This window comes from Trichechus manatus, unplaced genomic scaffold (genome assembly GCF_000243295.1).
Source record: "Trichechus manatus latirostris isolate Lorelei unplaced genomic scaffold, TriManLat1.0 scaffold00096, whole genome shotgun sequence".
Taxonomy (NCBI): domain Eukaryota; kingdom Metazoa; phylum Chordata; class Mammalia; order Sirenia; family Trichechidae; genus Trichechus; species Trichechus manatus.
In genome coordinates, this window is record NW_004444032.1 from 7416758 (window position 1) to 7430661 (window position 13904).

Consider the following 13904-nt stretch of genomic DNA (forward strand, 5'->3'; position numbering starts at 1 on the left):
CTGGTATTATAGAATGAGAAAGTCTCATTAAAACAGAATTTGTGTTTTAGATTTGTATCAGGAAAAGTCATTAATGCTAGGTCAATATTGTTTTCAGATATTAATTTTGATCACTAACAATGTTCTAAAAGATAAATTCACATTATTAAGAAAATATGACAATAAGAACAGATAATAACCACCTTTTAAAAGAGTCCTTTAAAATGAATCTATGGTTTAATTATCTATACTTCTATTTAGTTTTTAGTGACAATTTTATTTGGTTCAGCTAAATAATCAAAGATCACAGAATGAGCCTAATTAGTGTGTACTTTCCTCATTGTTGTTTTATCTTATTCCAGATCAAAAATATAAGTAAACTGACAGAAGTCTCCAAGACCAATTTACAGTTAACCGAGAAAATGGAAAAAACAAAAAGCCAAAGTGAATCTGAAAAAGATAAAATGAATCTTTTAACCAAAAAAGTGAAAAACTTTTTGTTAGGTAATTTTTTTTTAAATATTAGGACCAGCTTTTGTTTCTTTTTTATTTATACTCAAACATCATAACTAATTCTAAGTTATATTAATTGAAAATGGCATGCCTAAGTCAGAAACATGATGTGCGCTTTGGTTTAAAATTTCTTAATGAGAATAATCCTAAAATAAGAACTGTGTGCCAAAAAAGTATGGCTCTTTGAATATGATTAATTTACTTATAAATCCTAGAATTTAGTTAAAAATCCAAATAAACGAACTTGGTGTCTAGAGATACTTTATTTGTTAAAAAAGAAAAGTCCAATATGATGACTACCATTTTCCCTAATGTCAGGAATCCATCATTTTCTCTGTTGACAGAGAATGCTATGAGATCAAGATCTGACAATCTTTAGTTAGTATATGAAATACTATAGTGAGGTGGCATCTAAAAAGTTGATAATTAACTACTACTGCTATTATTTCACTATTTTCCAAGCCTCTTGTTGGTCTTCTGTGCCTGACCAAAAGGAATCATTTGACTCATTATTCACTGTGCCTTATTTTGGGAGAGGTTTGTTTTAAACTTTGATAATTATTAAAGATAAAAATCAAATACCGTAAGCAGAAGTTGACCTGAAGACACACTGTCAGCAAATAATGCAGCTTGGGTACCACACCATATGGAAGTAATCCTAAGAGGCTCGCTTTTCCTTAGCCATTTTCCAAATTCAATAATTTAACACTCTGCACATAAATTAATTGACGATCAGGGCATCCATTACAATCTCTGCAATCGTTTCATTTGTCGGACTTAGAGTTTGTTGTGATTACATTTACAAGATACAGGGTTTAATAAAATAGACCTGATTACCTAAAACCCACCTTCTCATTTAAGAGGAAAACGTGCCTCCAGAGAACATAGAGAAGGTTGCAAATCATGTGCTTGACATCCATCTACTAATATCATCACACAACCTAACCCACAAACTTGACAAAATAAGGGAACTCGTGCAACTCTGTGAAGACTACAGAACAAATGAAAACAAGCTAAGTAAAACAGCAGATGGAACCCAGAAGCTTTCAGTGAAGGCAAAAGTAGCTGAGTAAGTACAGCACTAATACTCTCATCCCTCTCTAATAGATCATCTTCTATAAGGCCATCTGAAAAAACATTTCTTTGCCTAGGGAGCTGTAACATGCAAATGAAATTACCATCCAGGAGTATGGTGCCATATTGAAGGCTAAGCTGTCTTCGGAGGTGCCGGGAGAAGCTGGTCAATTGGAAGGCAGTGTGCAGGGGTGCTTGCTTCCCATTTTGCTTAGACTTGAAATGCCTTCCCAGTGGTCTGTTATCTCTTTATCCCAATATATGCCATCTACTAGTTATATGCTAATAGTTTAACAGGTAGTGGGAATATTGATGAATTTTTCCCCTCTACTGTACCTCCCCCACCCCCTTGGTACTTTTAAAATTTGCTGTAATAAGCAATACTTTGAAAGTCAAAAGAAGAAAAAGAATACAGTAAAAAAAAAAAAAAAAGAAACTATCTGGTTGTGGAGAATGGAACATGAACACGCATGCTCCAGGAATGATACAGAAGTCAAATGATATGGGGGAGAGGTGTTGTGAAGAAGGAGAATTCGTGGACTGCCGCTCTACCTGTAGGGGGAAAAGTGAGAAAAGGGAAAAAGATATTACCACTGGGAACAGCGTATGGGTTGGCTGGGGAAGGAGTGTTTTGCAATTTAGCTAACTTTGTTCTGGGCAGAAAGCGTTTCAAATTATGCCTTTGCAGAGGTCTGTCTGATTTTTCATTCCTTTGGTACGTTTCTTCCAAAGGTGGTTTTTAGCCCATAGATCTAAGTATCTGGCGAATGTTGACTTGAGGTGAGCTCGTTTCTGTCAAATAGACGCTATCACTTGGAATGCTTGTGATTTTAACCTCTGACTGGGCCCCTGAGCGGCTGGGATGTCAGTGAAGCTTAAATAAACCTGAATAAACACAGCCTGAAAGCACAGGGCCTTTAGCTCTCTCTTTGCTCCCTGTGAAGCCTCTTGACTCTCCTACCCTTTCTAATAAGGATTCAGGGACTGTTGTTTCAATTTCAAGAAATTTAGGGAACTGAGATTGGCTGAAGATAGTTTTTATGTTCAAAGATTGACTGTTATATACCCTAAACCTCTCTGCTTATGACAAATTAAGAAGAAACAACACCTGTGTCCTTACTTGCCGTAACTAGCCAAATCCGTATTTACTAGGTGTGATAGATATGTGTGTTTTTATTGGCATTTAAATACACCAGTTTCTCAAAATGAACACGTCAGCACTTTGCCTTGCTTAAGAGTAATTTTAATTCACTTTATAAGTAATTCAGGCAAGCTTTTGGTTCATTCTTGAGACGAATGAACTCTCAAGGTGAAATAAATGAATAATTTTATATTTATCTAATCTGGTATGTTAATGTCTTACTTTAGGAATGCAGCAAATGCTGTAGTAAATCTTGACAAAATATTGAACACATTGCAACAAGTTCAGATCACTCAAGGACAGGCAAATTCTACCATCACCCGGCTGACCACTGAGATAACACAAATAAAAAAGAATATACCGCAGGTATTTATCACCTTTGAACTATCCTGAATTAGATTTGGAGTGTGGAAATAATACAGAAGTTTTGATATATGCCAATGCCATGCTCGCCTTACCTGTCTGATGGGATTATTCTGAGGATAAAATTAGATTAGGGAGGCATCATGCATTGAATTAGTATTCTACAGAGTTTTCGCAATTACCATTTCATTTCATCGTCTACCAGTCCTGGGGGACACAGCAAGGGCCACCACAAGTTTGTAGATGAGGAAACTAAGACTCAGGAAGGTTCAGTGACTTGCCCAAGGTCACACAGCTAATGAATGATAGACTTTTGGCCAGGGTTCCTCCTAGTTTCCTAGTGCTGCTATATTAAATTATCACAAAAGTGGTGGCTTAAAACAACGGAAATTTATTCTCTCACAGTTTTAGAGGCTAAAAGTCTGAAAGCAAGCTGTTGGCAGGGCCGTGTTCTCTCCAAAGGATGGGGAGAAGAATCCTTTCGTGCCTCTTCCAGGTTCTGGTGGCACCAGGTGTTCCTTGGCTTGTGACAGCATAACTCCAATCTCTGCCTCCATCTTCACGTGGCCTTCTCCTCTGTATCTCTGTATCTAAATCTCCTTCTCCTTTCTCTTTAAAGACACCAGTCATTGGAGTTAGGGTCTACCCTAATCTAGTATGACCTCATCTTAAATTGATTATATCTGCAAAGACCCTATTTACAGATAAGGGTACATTCACCAGTACCAGGGGCTAGGACTTGAACATACCTTCTTGGAGGACACAATCCAACACACTACACTAGGGAAAGGAATAGACCTTTCAAAACTCACAAACCAAAGAAATAAAAGTTAATTGTTACAAAGTTTTTGTAACTAAATTTGCACAAAATGTCATCAGAGTATCGTAATACAGAAAGAATAGCTTACTCAAAAGGAAGTGTTACATCCAGAGTTCTGTGGGAGCAAGGCCATGGTTTAATCCACAGTGTGGACTATGGGAGAGGAAGTCTTGCAGACGGAGGACAGGACAGGATCCAGTCCCATGGCTAAGCCTCTCGCTGTGAAGTCTTCTTCCTCCAAGGTCCCATCCTCTAGCACATCCCCTTCCTAGCACATTGGGAGTTACTCAGCCTCTATTCTTCAGCTGTGTTTTATACATCCAACTATGTACACCTTGAGAAAAAAAGCAGAAAGTAACAAAAGAGGAAGTAGTGTACCGGTAAACAGAAAAGTTAGACATGAAGAGGTTGAGTATATAGAATAGCAAAAAAAAAGGGGAGGGGGCAGGTTTCCCCTTTCTAGGCATGTACTATAGAGCAAGGCTCAACCAACTATAGGCTATGAGTCAAATCTGCCTGCTACCTGTTTTTGTAAACAAAGTAATAAAGTTATATTGGAATAAAGCCAAGTTCATTCACTTATATGTTAGCTATGGCTGCTTTTGCACTACAACAGTACAGAGTTAAGTAGTTGCAACGGAGACTACATGGACCAGAAAAGCTACAATATTTATTATCTAGCCCTTTACAGAAAAAGTTTGCTGACCCCTGCTCTAGAAAAACTCTCCCACATATGCCCAAGGGCACTGAAGCATTTCTATTTGTAATAGGGACTTCCCTTTCTAACAATATGGTGGACTCCTAGTAGTTAAAAAAAAAAAAAAAAACTAGAAATGTTGGATAGTATATTTTAAATTTTTCCTAAAATTCATAGCTGATCTAATAAGAATCTGAGGAAATCTTCAGTGGCAAAAATAACAGGAAAGCATAAATCCAGAGAGGTAACTCGGACTGACGCAGACAGCTGATGAGGGCATCTACCAATCCCTGGTGTAAGAGATCTTTTGGTTTTACTGAGCACCAGACATAGAGACAGAAAACAAAGACTATGCAAGGATGAAAGAAGACCTCAAAAGGCAAAACTCTCAGTGAAATGGTAAACTTTAGCACATGCACACCCATACACACACAAACACACGCACAGAGAGAGAAACAGAGAGAGCCAGCAATGAAATGTGTCTCTGGATGGAGAGGGAAAAGTCCCCGCTCAGGATTCCTAATCATAAACTGACTCACACATGAGTTTGGGGCTAGAATCACACTACTGTGTAGCCCAAAACACTCAAGCTAAAAATTACATTTAAAGTCATCTTGGGTGGTAGTACCCCAGATGCCTGACAGAGACAAACACAAAAATACACCTTAAAAACAAGCCTCAAAGCATCTCCCCAAAACACATAAAGAAACAAATTGCCATAAACAAGAGCCATCAGAAACAATAAACAATGGAATCAGAATACCAGGGATCGTGGATATTAGCATTACTGGATATAGAATATGCAACAGGTACCTTTGTGATGTTAACAAAATAAGAAAAGATATCAACATTTGACCAAAGAACAAGAGACAAGAGATAATAATCAATGACCAGTCAGATCAAAAAAATATCCAAATAGGACTTCTAGATGTGAGAAAATAAACATTGAAATAAGAAACAAGTCTAAGATGCTTGTTATTACTAGGACCTGAACCAACTGGAGAATAGAAAAATAAATTGTTGTATATCCTAACAATGGAAAGTTTTAAATTGGTAAAAATGAAAGAACTAGAGCTATGCAAATTAACCTAGATGACCCACACAAGCATAACTCTGAATTTAAAAAAATCAATTTACAGAAGTATACAATATAGTTATATAATGTTAAAAATAAAAAATACTATAGATTGTTTGGAGTACTATTTAGTATGTACTAAAAAGCATACAGAAGTACATGAAAATGACAAGTATTGGATTCAGCTCAGTGGTTATTGTTGGGGAAGAGAGAAGAGATTCGATGGGAAATGGTACCCTGAGGGCTTTAACTCACTGTCATTGTTTATTTCTTAAACTAGCTGGTGGGCATATGGATAGCTGACATATTATATTTTAGATCCTTGTATGTTTGAAAGCCCAGGAGCCCTGGTGGCGAAGTGGTTAAGAGCTCAGGCTGCTACCAAAAAGGTGGGCAGTTCAAACCCACCAGCCACTCCTTGGAAACCCTATGGGGCAGTTCTACCCTGTCCTACAGGGTTGCTATGAGTAGGAATTGACTGGACGGCACACAACAACAACATGTTTGAAATATTTTATTATAACTTTTTTAAAAATATAATTGGAACAGAAAAAGAGAAGGCACTGTTTTCCTTTTTCAGAGAGGTTAATATGTTGTGTATTCTTATTTGTTTCTTGTTGCATGAAGAGACTTTCCCCTTTCTGGTTTTTAAATCAATAACAGACTGAAAATCAAGCCAAGCAGGCTAAGAATGAGCTGGATTTAGCACAGCAGCAGTCAAAGCTGAAGGATGGAGTTCCCCTGCTACGGACCAAGTTACAAAGGAATCAAGACCACGCTGCCAGTGCAAAAGCTCAGGCTGAATCCGCCCTGGGCAAGGCTGGGGGCGTGGAGAAGGTCATTAGTCCCACCACTGCCACCAAGAGCAGACAAGCAGTACTTCTTTGAAGGATAATCCTTGACATTTAGGCAAACCTTTAATCCCAGATTTTTGTGTTATTTATCAGCCTTTCCTTTAGTACTGGCTCATGACTAAATGCTATATGCTCATAGGGAACCTGTTGGGCATGAAGGCTCTTCTGCAGTGGAAGATGGTCTCTATAGAAGGCACAAGTCCTCCGGCTAAATCGTGTTGGACTGTTTCCTCCTCATCTACCAATCCTAGTATTCTTAATTCTGTCCTGGTCTAATAGCTCATACATCAAATTTTTCCTGAACTTCCAAATTTCAAAATGTATGGCATTTGACTATATTGTATACATTTGCCCTTTAATGAAATCCCACAACGTATAAAGAAACAGTAAGTGAAAGTCACATGCCAAAGAACAGAGATCAAGTTACAAAAATCAGAGTAACTTAATCAAACAGTTGTGGAAAGTGGCCCATTAATTTAGGTTGCTGAAAGAACCTATCAACTCATTTTCTTAGCAGGAAATCATTGGTTTATCACATTAATAGAGTAGCTTAAGCAAAAGGGGAAAAAATGTTACAGTGTTTTTGTAATCTGTCTTTTCTTTTGCTTTTTATTCCTAATGTGCTGGGTAAATTTTCCACTGACTTAAGAACATATTCTGTGGGACAGAGGTTGAGAAAGATACTTCCTGCCTACCCCTCTTCACTTCCATCCCCTATTCCTGGCTCAGACCTTTTTTCATCTACTTAATATTCTAGGTTGTCAACCACACAGGCTGACCCCAAAGATTTCCATTCTAATTCAAAGGGAAGGTCTTCATACCCCACACTTCCATTCCCTTCCTGCCTCCCTTCCTACGTCATTTCTCCCTTACCTTTTTACCAACCAAATAATGTATCCTGGCTGCCTTTAATTCTTCACCACCCACTCCCTCCTTAATCTTGCATGTGCAACGGAACCGTAGATTTGTCATGAGTAGAGGCTAGGTCATTTCTGTCTTTGGGTCATTTCTGTCCCACCTTAACACAGCAGAGCAAACGGTGCCCCACAAAGGGTTGCCTTAACATGGAATAATGGTTGATATTTTGCAACAAAGATGTTTTATTATTTAATTAACTAAAGCTGAGATTTTTTTAACCTGAAAAAACAAACATGCAAATAAAAGCCGCGTTGGAAATATAAGAGTGATTCGAGTGTAGTAACTAGATTTTTGTTTCTTCTGAATTCCTTTTACGATAGTAACAGGAGAATTATCATACATATGTACATGCTTTGTAAATATTTTCTGATGATGGGAGTGTTGATCTGTTACAGGAGTTTGTTGAGCTGAAAAACAAATATGCTATTCTTCAACATAAGACAAGCACTGCAGGACTGACACAGGAAGCATTAGGAAAACTGAAACAGCTAAAAGATGCAGCAGAAAAATTGGCTGGAGATACAGAGGACAAAATGAGAAGAATAACAGGTATCTATTCTTTTGGAGCCCTGGTAGCGCAGGGGCAGTTCTACTCTGTCCTATAGGGTCACTATGAGTCAGAATCGACTCAACAGCAACGGGGTTTTGGTATTCTTCTTTTACCTACCCCACTAATTTGACAATAGCATAATAAGATTCTACCTTCCTGGTAGAATTTACATCAACTTCAATTTGTCATGGACCCAATTAACCATATTTGAATCAACTGAGGATAAAGATGTAGGAATTGGGCTTGTGTTTTTTGGCCTCTTGCATGGTTTGACCTGGAAGGGTGTCAATGAGTTAATCTACATTAAGCACAACAAACTGAGGTTGCCTTTGGTCACACTGAAATGCCCTTATCCTAACCCAGGGGCTCTCAACTGGGAGCGATTTTAAACCCCCAACCCCAGGGGATATTTGACAATGTCTGAAGATATTTTTGCTTGTCACAACTTGAAAGGGGGGAGCTACTGGCATCTATTGGGTAGAGGCCAGGGATGCTGCTAAGATAGACTTCCTACAATGAATAGGACAGCACCCCACAAGAAAAAATTCTCTAACTCAAAATGTCAATAGTTCAGAAACATTGTCCTGACCTATGCTATGTATTTTTCCTCTCAGGCAAATAGCTCTTTTGGGGTCAGTGTGATCTAGCATCGAGGGCACTGTGTCATCTAGCATAAATCTGTGGGTTGTTGTTGTTCTTGTCAGGTGCCATCGAGTCGTCTTTGACTCATACCGACCCTGTAGGACAGAACAGAACTGCCCCATAGGGTTGCCAAGGAGCAGCTGGTAGATTTGAACTGCTGACCTTTTGGTTAGCAGCCAAGCTCTTAACCACTACGCCACCTAAAAAGGACCATATTCTAGACAAGGATTTTACAATGTGTAGTAAACATAGAATACATGGCATCAGAAAGTTAATCGGGATCTTTTTTTTCCAGAATTGATATTCACAGTGATTTCTTTGGGCAATCATCATGTCCTTAACTGCCTCTAAATCATCAAGAAGTGATCAAATGATGAATGGTATAGTCTTGCTGTTGGTTGTATTTATTGTCTCCCAAAACTTTAAAATTAATTATATTCATTTGGAATATGAGTAACTCTCAAAATATTAAAATATCCCAACTATTCACTTATAAATGCTCCTTTGTTATAAAATAAGTCTTTGGCCTTACAACAACTTATATCATCACTATGACATGAAAAAAAATGAAAATGTAACATAAGTGTTGGCCAAGGTCAGGACAAAGACATACCAAACTCGAGCATGTTATCTAGTGATCTCTCAGAGGAGGGCAGGGAGGAGAAGACCGTCACTTTTTTACTGTTATTTAATTGTTTTTAAAGCAGTGGGTTTGTGGGTAGTTTTTTTTTTGTTTTGTTTTTTGTTTCATTTTTCAGCACTTTTTTAATAATTTTTAAAAGGAAATACCTGGAAAGATTCAGTAAGACAGTCAGAATATTTTTTAACTCATATTCCATAGGCTATATCATGAAAATCAGTTTCTATTATTCCCAGTCCTTGGTCCTTACTATAGGAGCAAACACATGGGGAGAATATTATGGTCTTATGTTTCATATCAGGGTCCAAATTGTTTCCACCTATCCCCATTGACAAAAACTTCTATAGCTCTTGAGATTAGATTGGAAGAGAAGTTTAAGTTAGGGGATTTGTCAGACAGGTTGAAAATAATGCATTCCACTTCTTCTTTTTCACGTTAAGGGTATTTTCACAATTCAACAAAACAGAAAAATAAGACACTGACTTGGCTGTCTTCTCTATTTCTTCTGCTACTGTGCTTTACTCTTGTTTGTTAGAAAGAGATGTCCATGGAATCCCAAGGGTAGCAGCACCAAAGTTAAGAGAGTAAAGAATGGGCCCAAACCTACAGACAGGGCTCTGTTGGGTTAGGGTCTCAAGAAATAGAAAGCATACTCAGGTCTATGTAAATATAATGTATTTATAAACAGGGCTGTCTCAGTTATCTATTTAGTCCATAACAAACCACCTTGAAATTTAATGGCTTAAAACAACAGCCATTTTTCATGATTGTGTGGATTGCCTGGGAGGTTCTTTGCAGGTTTCACCTGGGCTCCCCAAGGGGCTGGATGCTGGCAGATCAACATGGGGTGGGGCGTGGCTGGGTTGCTGGGCCTCTCTCTACATGATCTTTCATCCCAGGCTGCTTTACAGCCCGGTTGTTTTCAGGGTCCCACTAGATGAAGAGCAGAAGCTGCAAGTCCTCTTGACGTCCCGCAACATTGCCACCATTTTCCATTGGTCAAAGCAAGTTTCGAAGGCATCACAGGTTTGGGAGGAAAGGATAAATAGACTCTACTTCTTGATGGGAGGAACCAGAACAAATATATGATCATTTTTAATCTACCAGCAAAGTTAAAGGAACCAACAAGGGGTACTGAGGCAGTAGCTGACTAGCAGCAGGGAGACGCCATTAGCATCCCTAGGACTGAAGCAGTAAGGGGAAGCAGGAGTGTTACCAGAGCCCTGTGAGAACTGCAGCATTAGGAAGGAGGCCACTTTGCAGGAGCTGGAGTTGAGAGATGTAAGAACAGCCGAAAGCAGGCACCGTGATGGCTCACTCTTTCCATCCTCTGGTCACTTGTCAGTATCATCCATTGGACAGATGTGAATGAAAGCTGGGTAATGCCATGATTGGCTTTCCAGGACCCAGAACAGGATAAAGACAGGACCTGGTGGGGCAAATGAAAAGTAACCAGCACAATCATATGAACTTACCTAGCAGAAACCAGGGCTGTGAACCAGTTCATTCCAGTTCGAACCTCTGGCGAGAATTTGCATTTTTAACAAGTTCCCAGGAAATTATACATAAGAGTTACCCGAGGATCTTGTTAAAATGTAGATTCTGTTCCAGTATATCTGGGGTGGAAATGTAAATTCTTATGTTTCTCCTAGAAACATAAGGGTCTTTTTGTTTTAAGTTCCAGTATGCTTCCAAAGCTGAATCCCCTTTTCAATTCCAAATAGCCTATAATTGAAAGTTTTCAGTGACAGAAATCTCACTGCCTTCTACAGCAGCTGTTTAGTCTTTGAACAGTCATAACTACTAGAAAGTTCTCCTTTATATTCAGAAAAAATCTTCTTTCATGCAACTTTCACCTGCCGTTTTTCATTCTATTTCCTCAGGCTGACAGAGAACATATCTACTCTGCTTTCCTAAGTTGGCCCTTCAAATACTTGAAAATAGCTATGGTGCATGCCCGGAATCTTTTCTTCATCTGAAATATCACCAGTTAATTCAACATTTGTTCACAGCAATCTGGCTCTTTCCTCTAAACACATAGCAGTTTGACAATTAACCTAAACCAAACTCAGTATTCAGGTACGATCTGACCAAGTGAAGTGGGGCATTCACCTTCCTTTTTCTAAAGGTTTCACTTCAGCCTAAGGTCAGAGTTTCTTTTCTGAAGGCCACCTCACCCTGTTACTTATAGCTCTCTATACCTCTTCTATCCATTACTCTACGGCCTCTTGTTAAGGTTTGCTAGAATTCCCAGATGTTTGTGGAATGAAGAATGAATAAATGAATGCATGCATGGATATGGATGGATGGATGGATGGATGGATGGATGGATGGATAGATGGACAGGTGGACGGATGGATGGACAGATGGACAGGTAAGAGTGAAGCCAAGAAAGGCATCACTTTGCTTTTACTGTTCAGGTACTTCAATATTGGCAGAGAAGAGTGAAAAAATGAAAATATCAATCCTTCTTTATGGAAAGATCAGGAAACTCTAACATGGTGAACACGTATTAAAAAGTGAAGTTAAAAGAGCAAGAACGAACTTTTGGAAATATAGCACTTCACCAAAACAAATCAAGGCTAGTCATCTGTCCTTTCATTTCTGATCAGTTCTAACAACAGACTCACATTGATAAATGTCTTTAGGTACAAAACATTTTTAGACAAAAACATCAGTTTGTCTGCTCTGATTTCTGTGAAAACCTTGAAAAACATCTACTGAAAATAAATGTTTTATCTATTGAACCAAACCACAAAAATAAACATTTTTTTATAAGACACACAAATCCCTGGGTTAGTATAACATTGGAATCCATGGGGAATCTACGAAATAGAAAATATATCATTTCTTTCATTTTCTCCTTTCAGATTTAGAAAAGAAGATTCAAGATTTGAATCTAAGTAAACAAGAAAAAGATGATCAGCTGAAACAGCTGGAAGATCAAGTCATTGCCATTAAAAATGAAATTGTTGAGCAAAACAATAAACACACTACCTGCTATAGTTAGGCAGAGTTAAAGTGCAAAAGCCTGTGCCTTGGCTTCTGGCTTCTGATGAGCAAACAGGCAGAGCTGTGCTGAACTTGTGAGGCAGACCATCAGCCTCTTTGCCTTCCATTTCCAGGCCTTCATCTTGCAGATCTGCTTAGGGTGGCTGGAGCACAGAACTGAAGCCAGATAAATGCCATTTCGTATGTAATAGAAAGGGAAGGAAAAGAGATTGACTCTGGTTTCAGAAACTCTTCCTCTTGCCTTCCTTTTCCTTTCATAACTTAAAAATAATTGGTTACATATGATGAGTATAAATTTTAAATAAGTGTATCTATTTGCTGATATTCAATGAGGAAACCCTGGTGGTGTAGTGGTTAAGAGCTGCAGCTGCTAACTAAAAGGTCAGCAGTTCAAATCTACCAGGTGCTCCTTGGAAACCGTATGGGGCAGCTCCACTCTGTCCTGTAGGGTCACTATGAGTCAGAATTGACGCAATGGAACAGGTGGTGGTGGTAATACTCAATGCAGTCAAATGAATATAAGCTTTTAAAAAAAAAATCTCTAATACTATCACTCGGCATTGAGTCAGTTCCAACTTATGGTGACCCCATGTGTGTTAGAATAGAACTGTGCTCCACAGCGTTTCAATGGCTGATTTTTCAGAAGTAAACCTCAGACCTTTCTACTGAGGCACATCTGAGTGGACTTGAACCTTCAACTTTGGTTAGCAGCCAAGTACATTGACTGTTGCACCACCCAAGGTTCATCTCTAATACTAGGATGGAATAAATATGGACAGCAGGTATTAGATTTTTTTTTTTTTTTTTTTACTGGGGTTTGCTTTTATTTGTAAAGCTTTTATTCTATTATGAATAAAATGCATGCAATTCAAAATGTAACTTGTTTTCACATTCACTTTTCTACACACTTATTTTCTCAAACAGAGGATTCTGTCTTCTCCAAATAGCACTGGAACAATATTAAAAAAGACAAGTATTGAACTACTGCAGGCATTTTTTGCTGTAAAATATGCTACTTATTTAAAAAAAAAAAACTAGCAATCAATTCTTATTGTTTAGTGTAAAATATCAGATTGTCTCATTTGAAAATGGGTCTATGATTTTATTTTAACTTATTTTGCATGTATGTTACAGAATAGAGCACATTGCTTCTGTTTGTGAAAGCTATCCTTCAGAGGGATTATTTTAAGGGAGTTTGGCCCTACATTTTCGAATAAGAAATAATATACATCAGCACTGATGTATGAAAGAGGGAAAACAGCTGGAGCCATCTCTATTAAGGACTGACTCAGAATAAATGGATTTAAAAATTCAACAAAGGGGCTTTAGGATTACACGTAAGTATGGAAATCTTAAAATGTAGGTTATTAAGAAAAATTGCACAATCTACTTCCCTGGAGATCCTGAAAAATAGAATAAAACTTTTCTACAAGAAGGACAAACCCAGAAATCTCGCTTAAAGTACATTGTGGTAATGTCCCACATATTCAGCACTGAAAATTCTGGAAACCTCCACCAATGGTCCACAAAATGTCCTGGAGAGTTGAAAAATATAACTATCACAAGTCTGAGTACTCTAACGTACGGGGCGGAACCATACTCTAGCTTTCCTATCAGGATGCTGAC

At 38.2% G+C, this 13904-nt stretch overlaps 1 protein-coding gene across 1 annotated transcript in view; it reads left to right on the plus strand.

Moving 5' to 3' along the window:
- Positions 1–12276, plus strand: part of LAMB4 (laminin subunit beta 4) — a 106808-nt gene extending 94532 nt beyond the window's left edge. Inside the window, 6 exon segments of the mRNA XM_004382620.1 lie at positions 342–483; positions 1354–1561; positions 2935–3073; positions 6326–6499; positions 7830–7983; positions 12137–12276. Of these exon segments, the coding sequence (XP_004382677.1) occupies positions 342–483; positions 1354–1561; positions 2935–3073; positions 6326–6499; positions 7830–7983; positions 12137–12276 (957 nt within the window).
- Positions 12277–13904: the final 1628 nt, after the last annotated feature.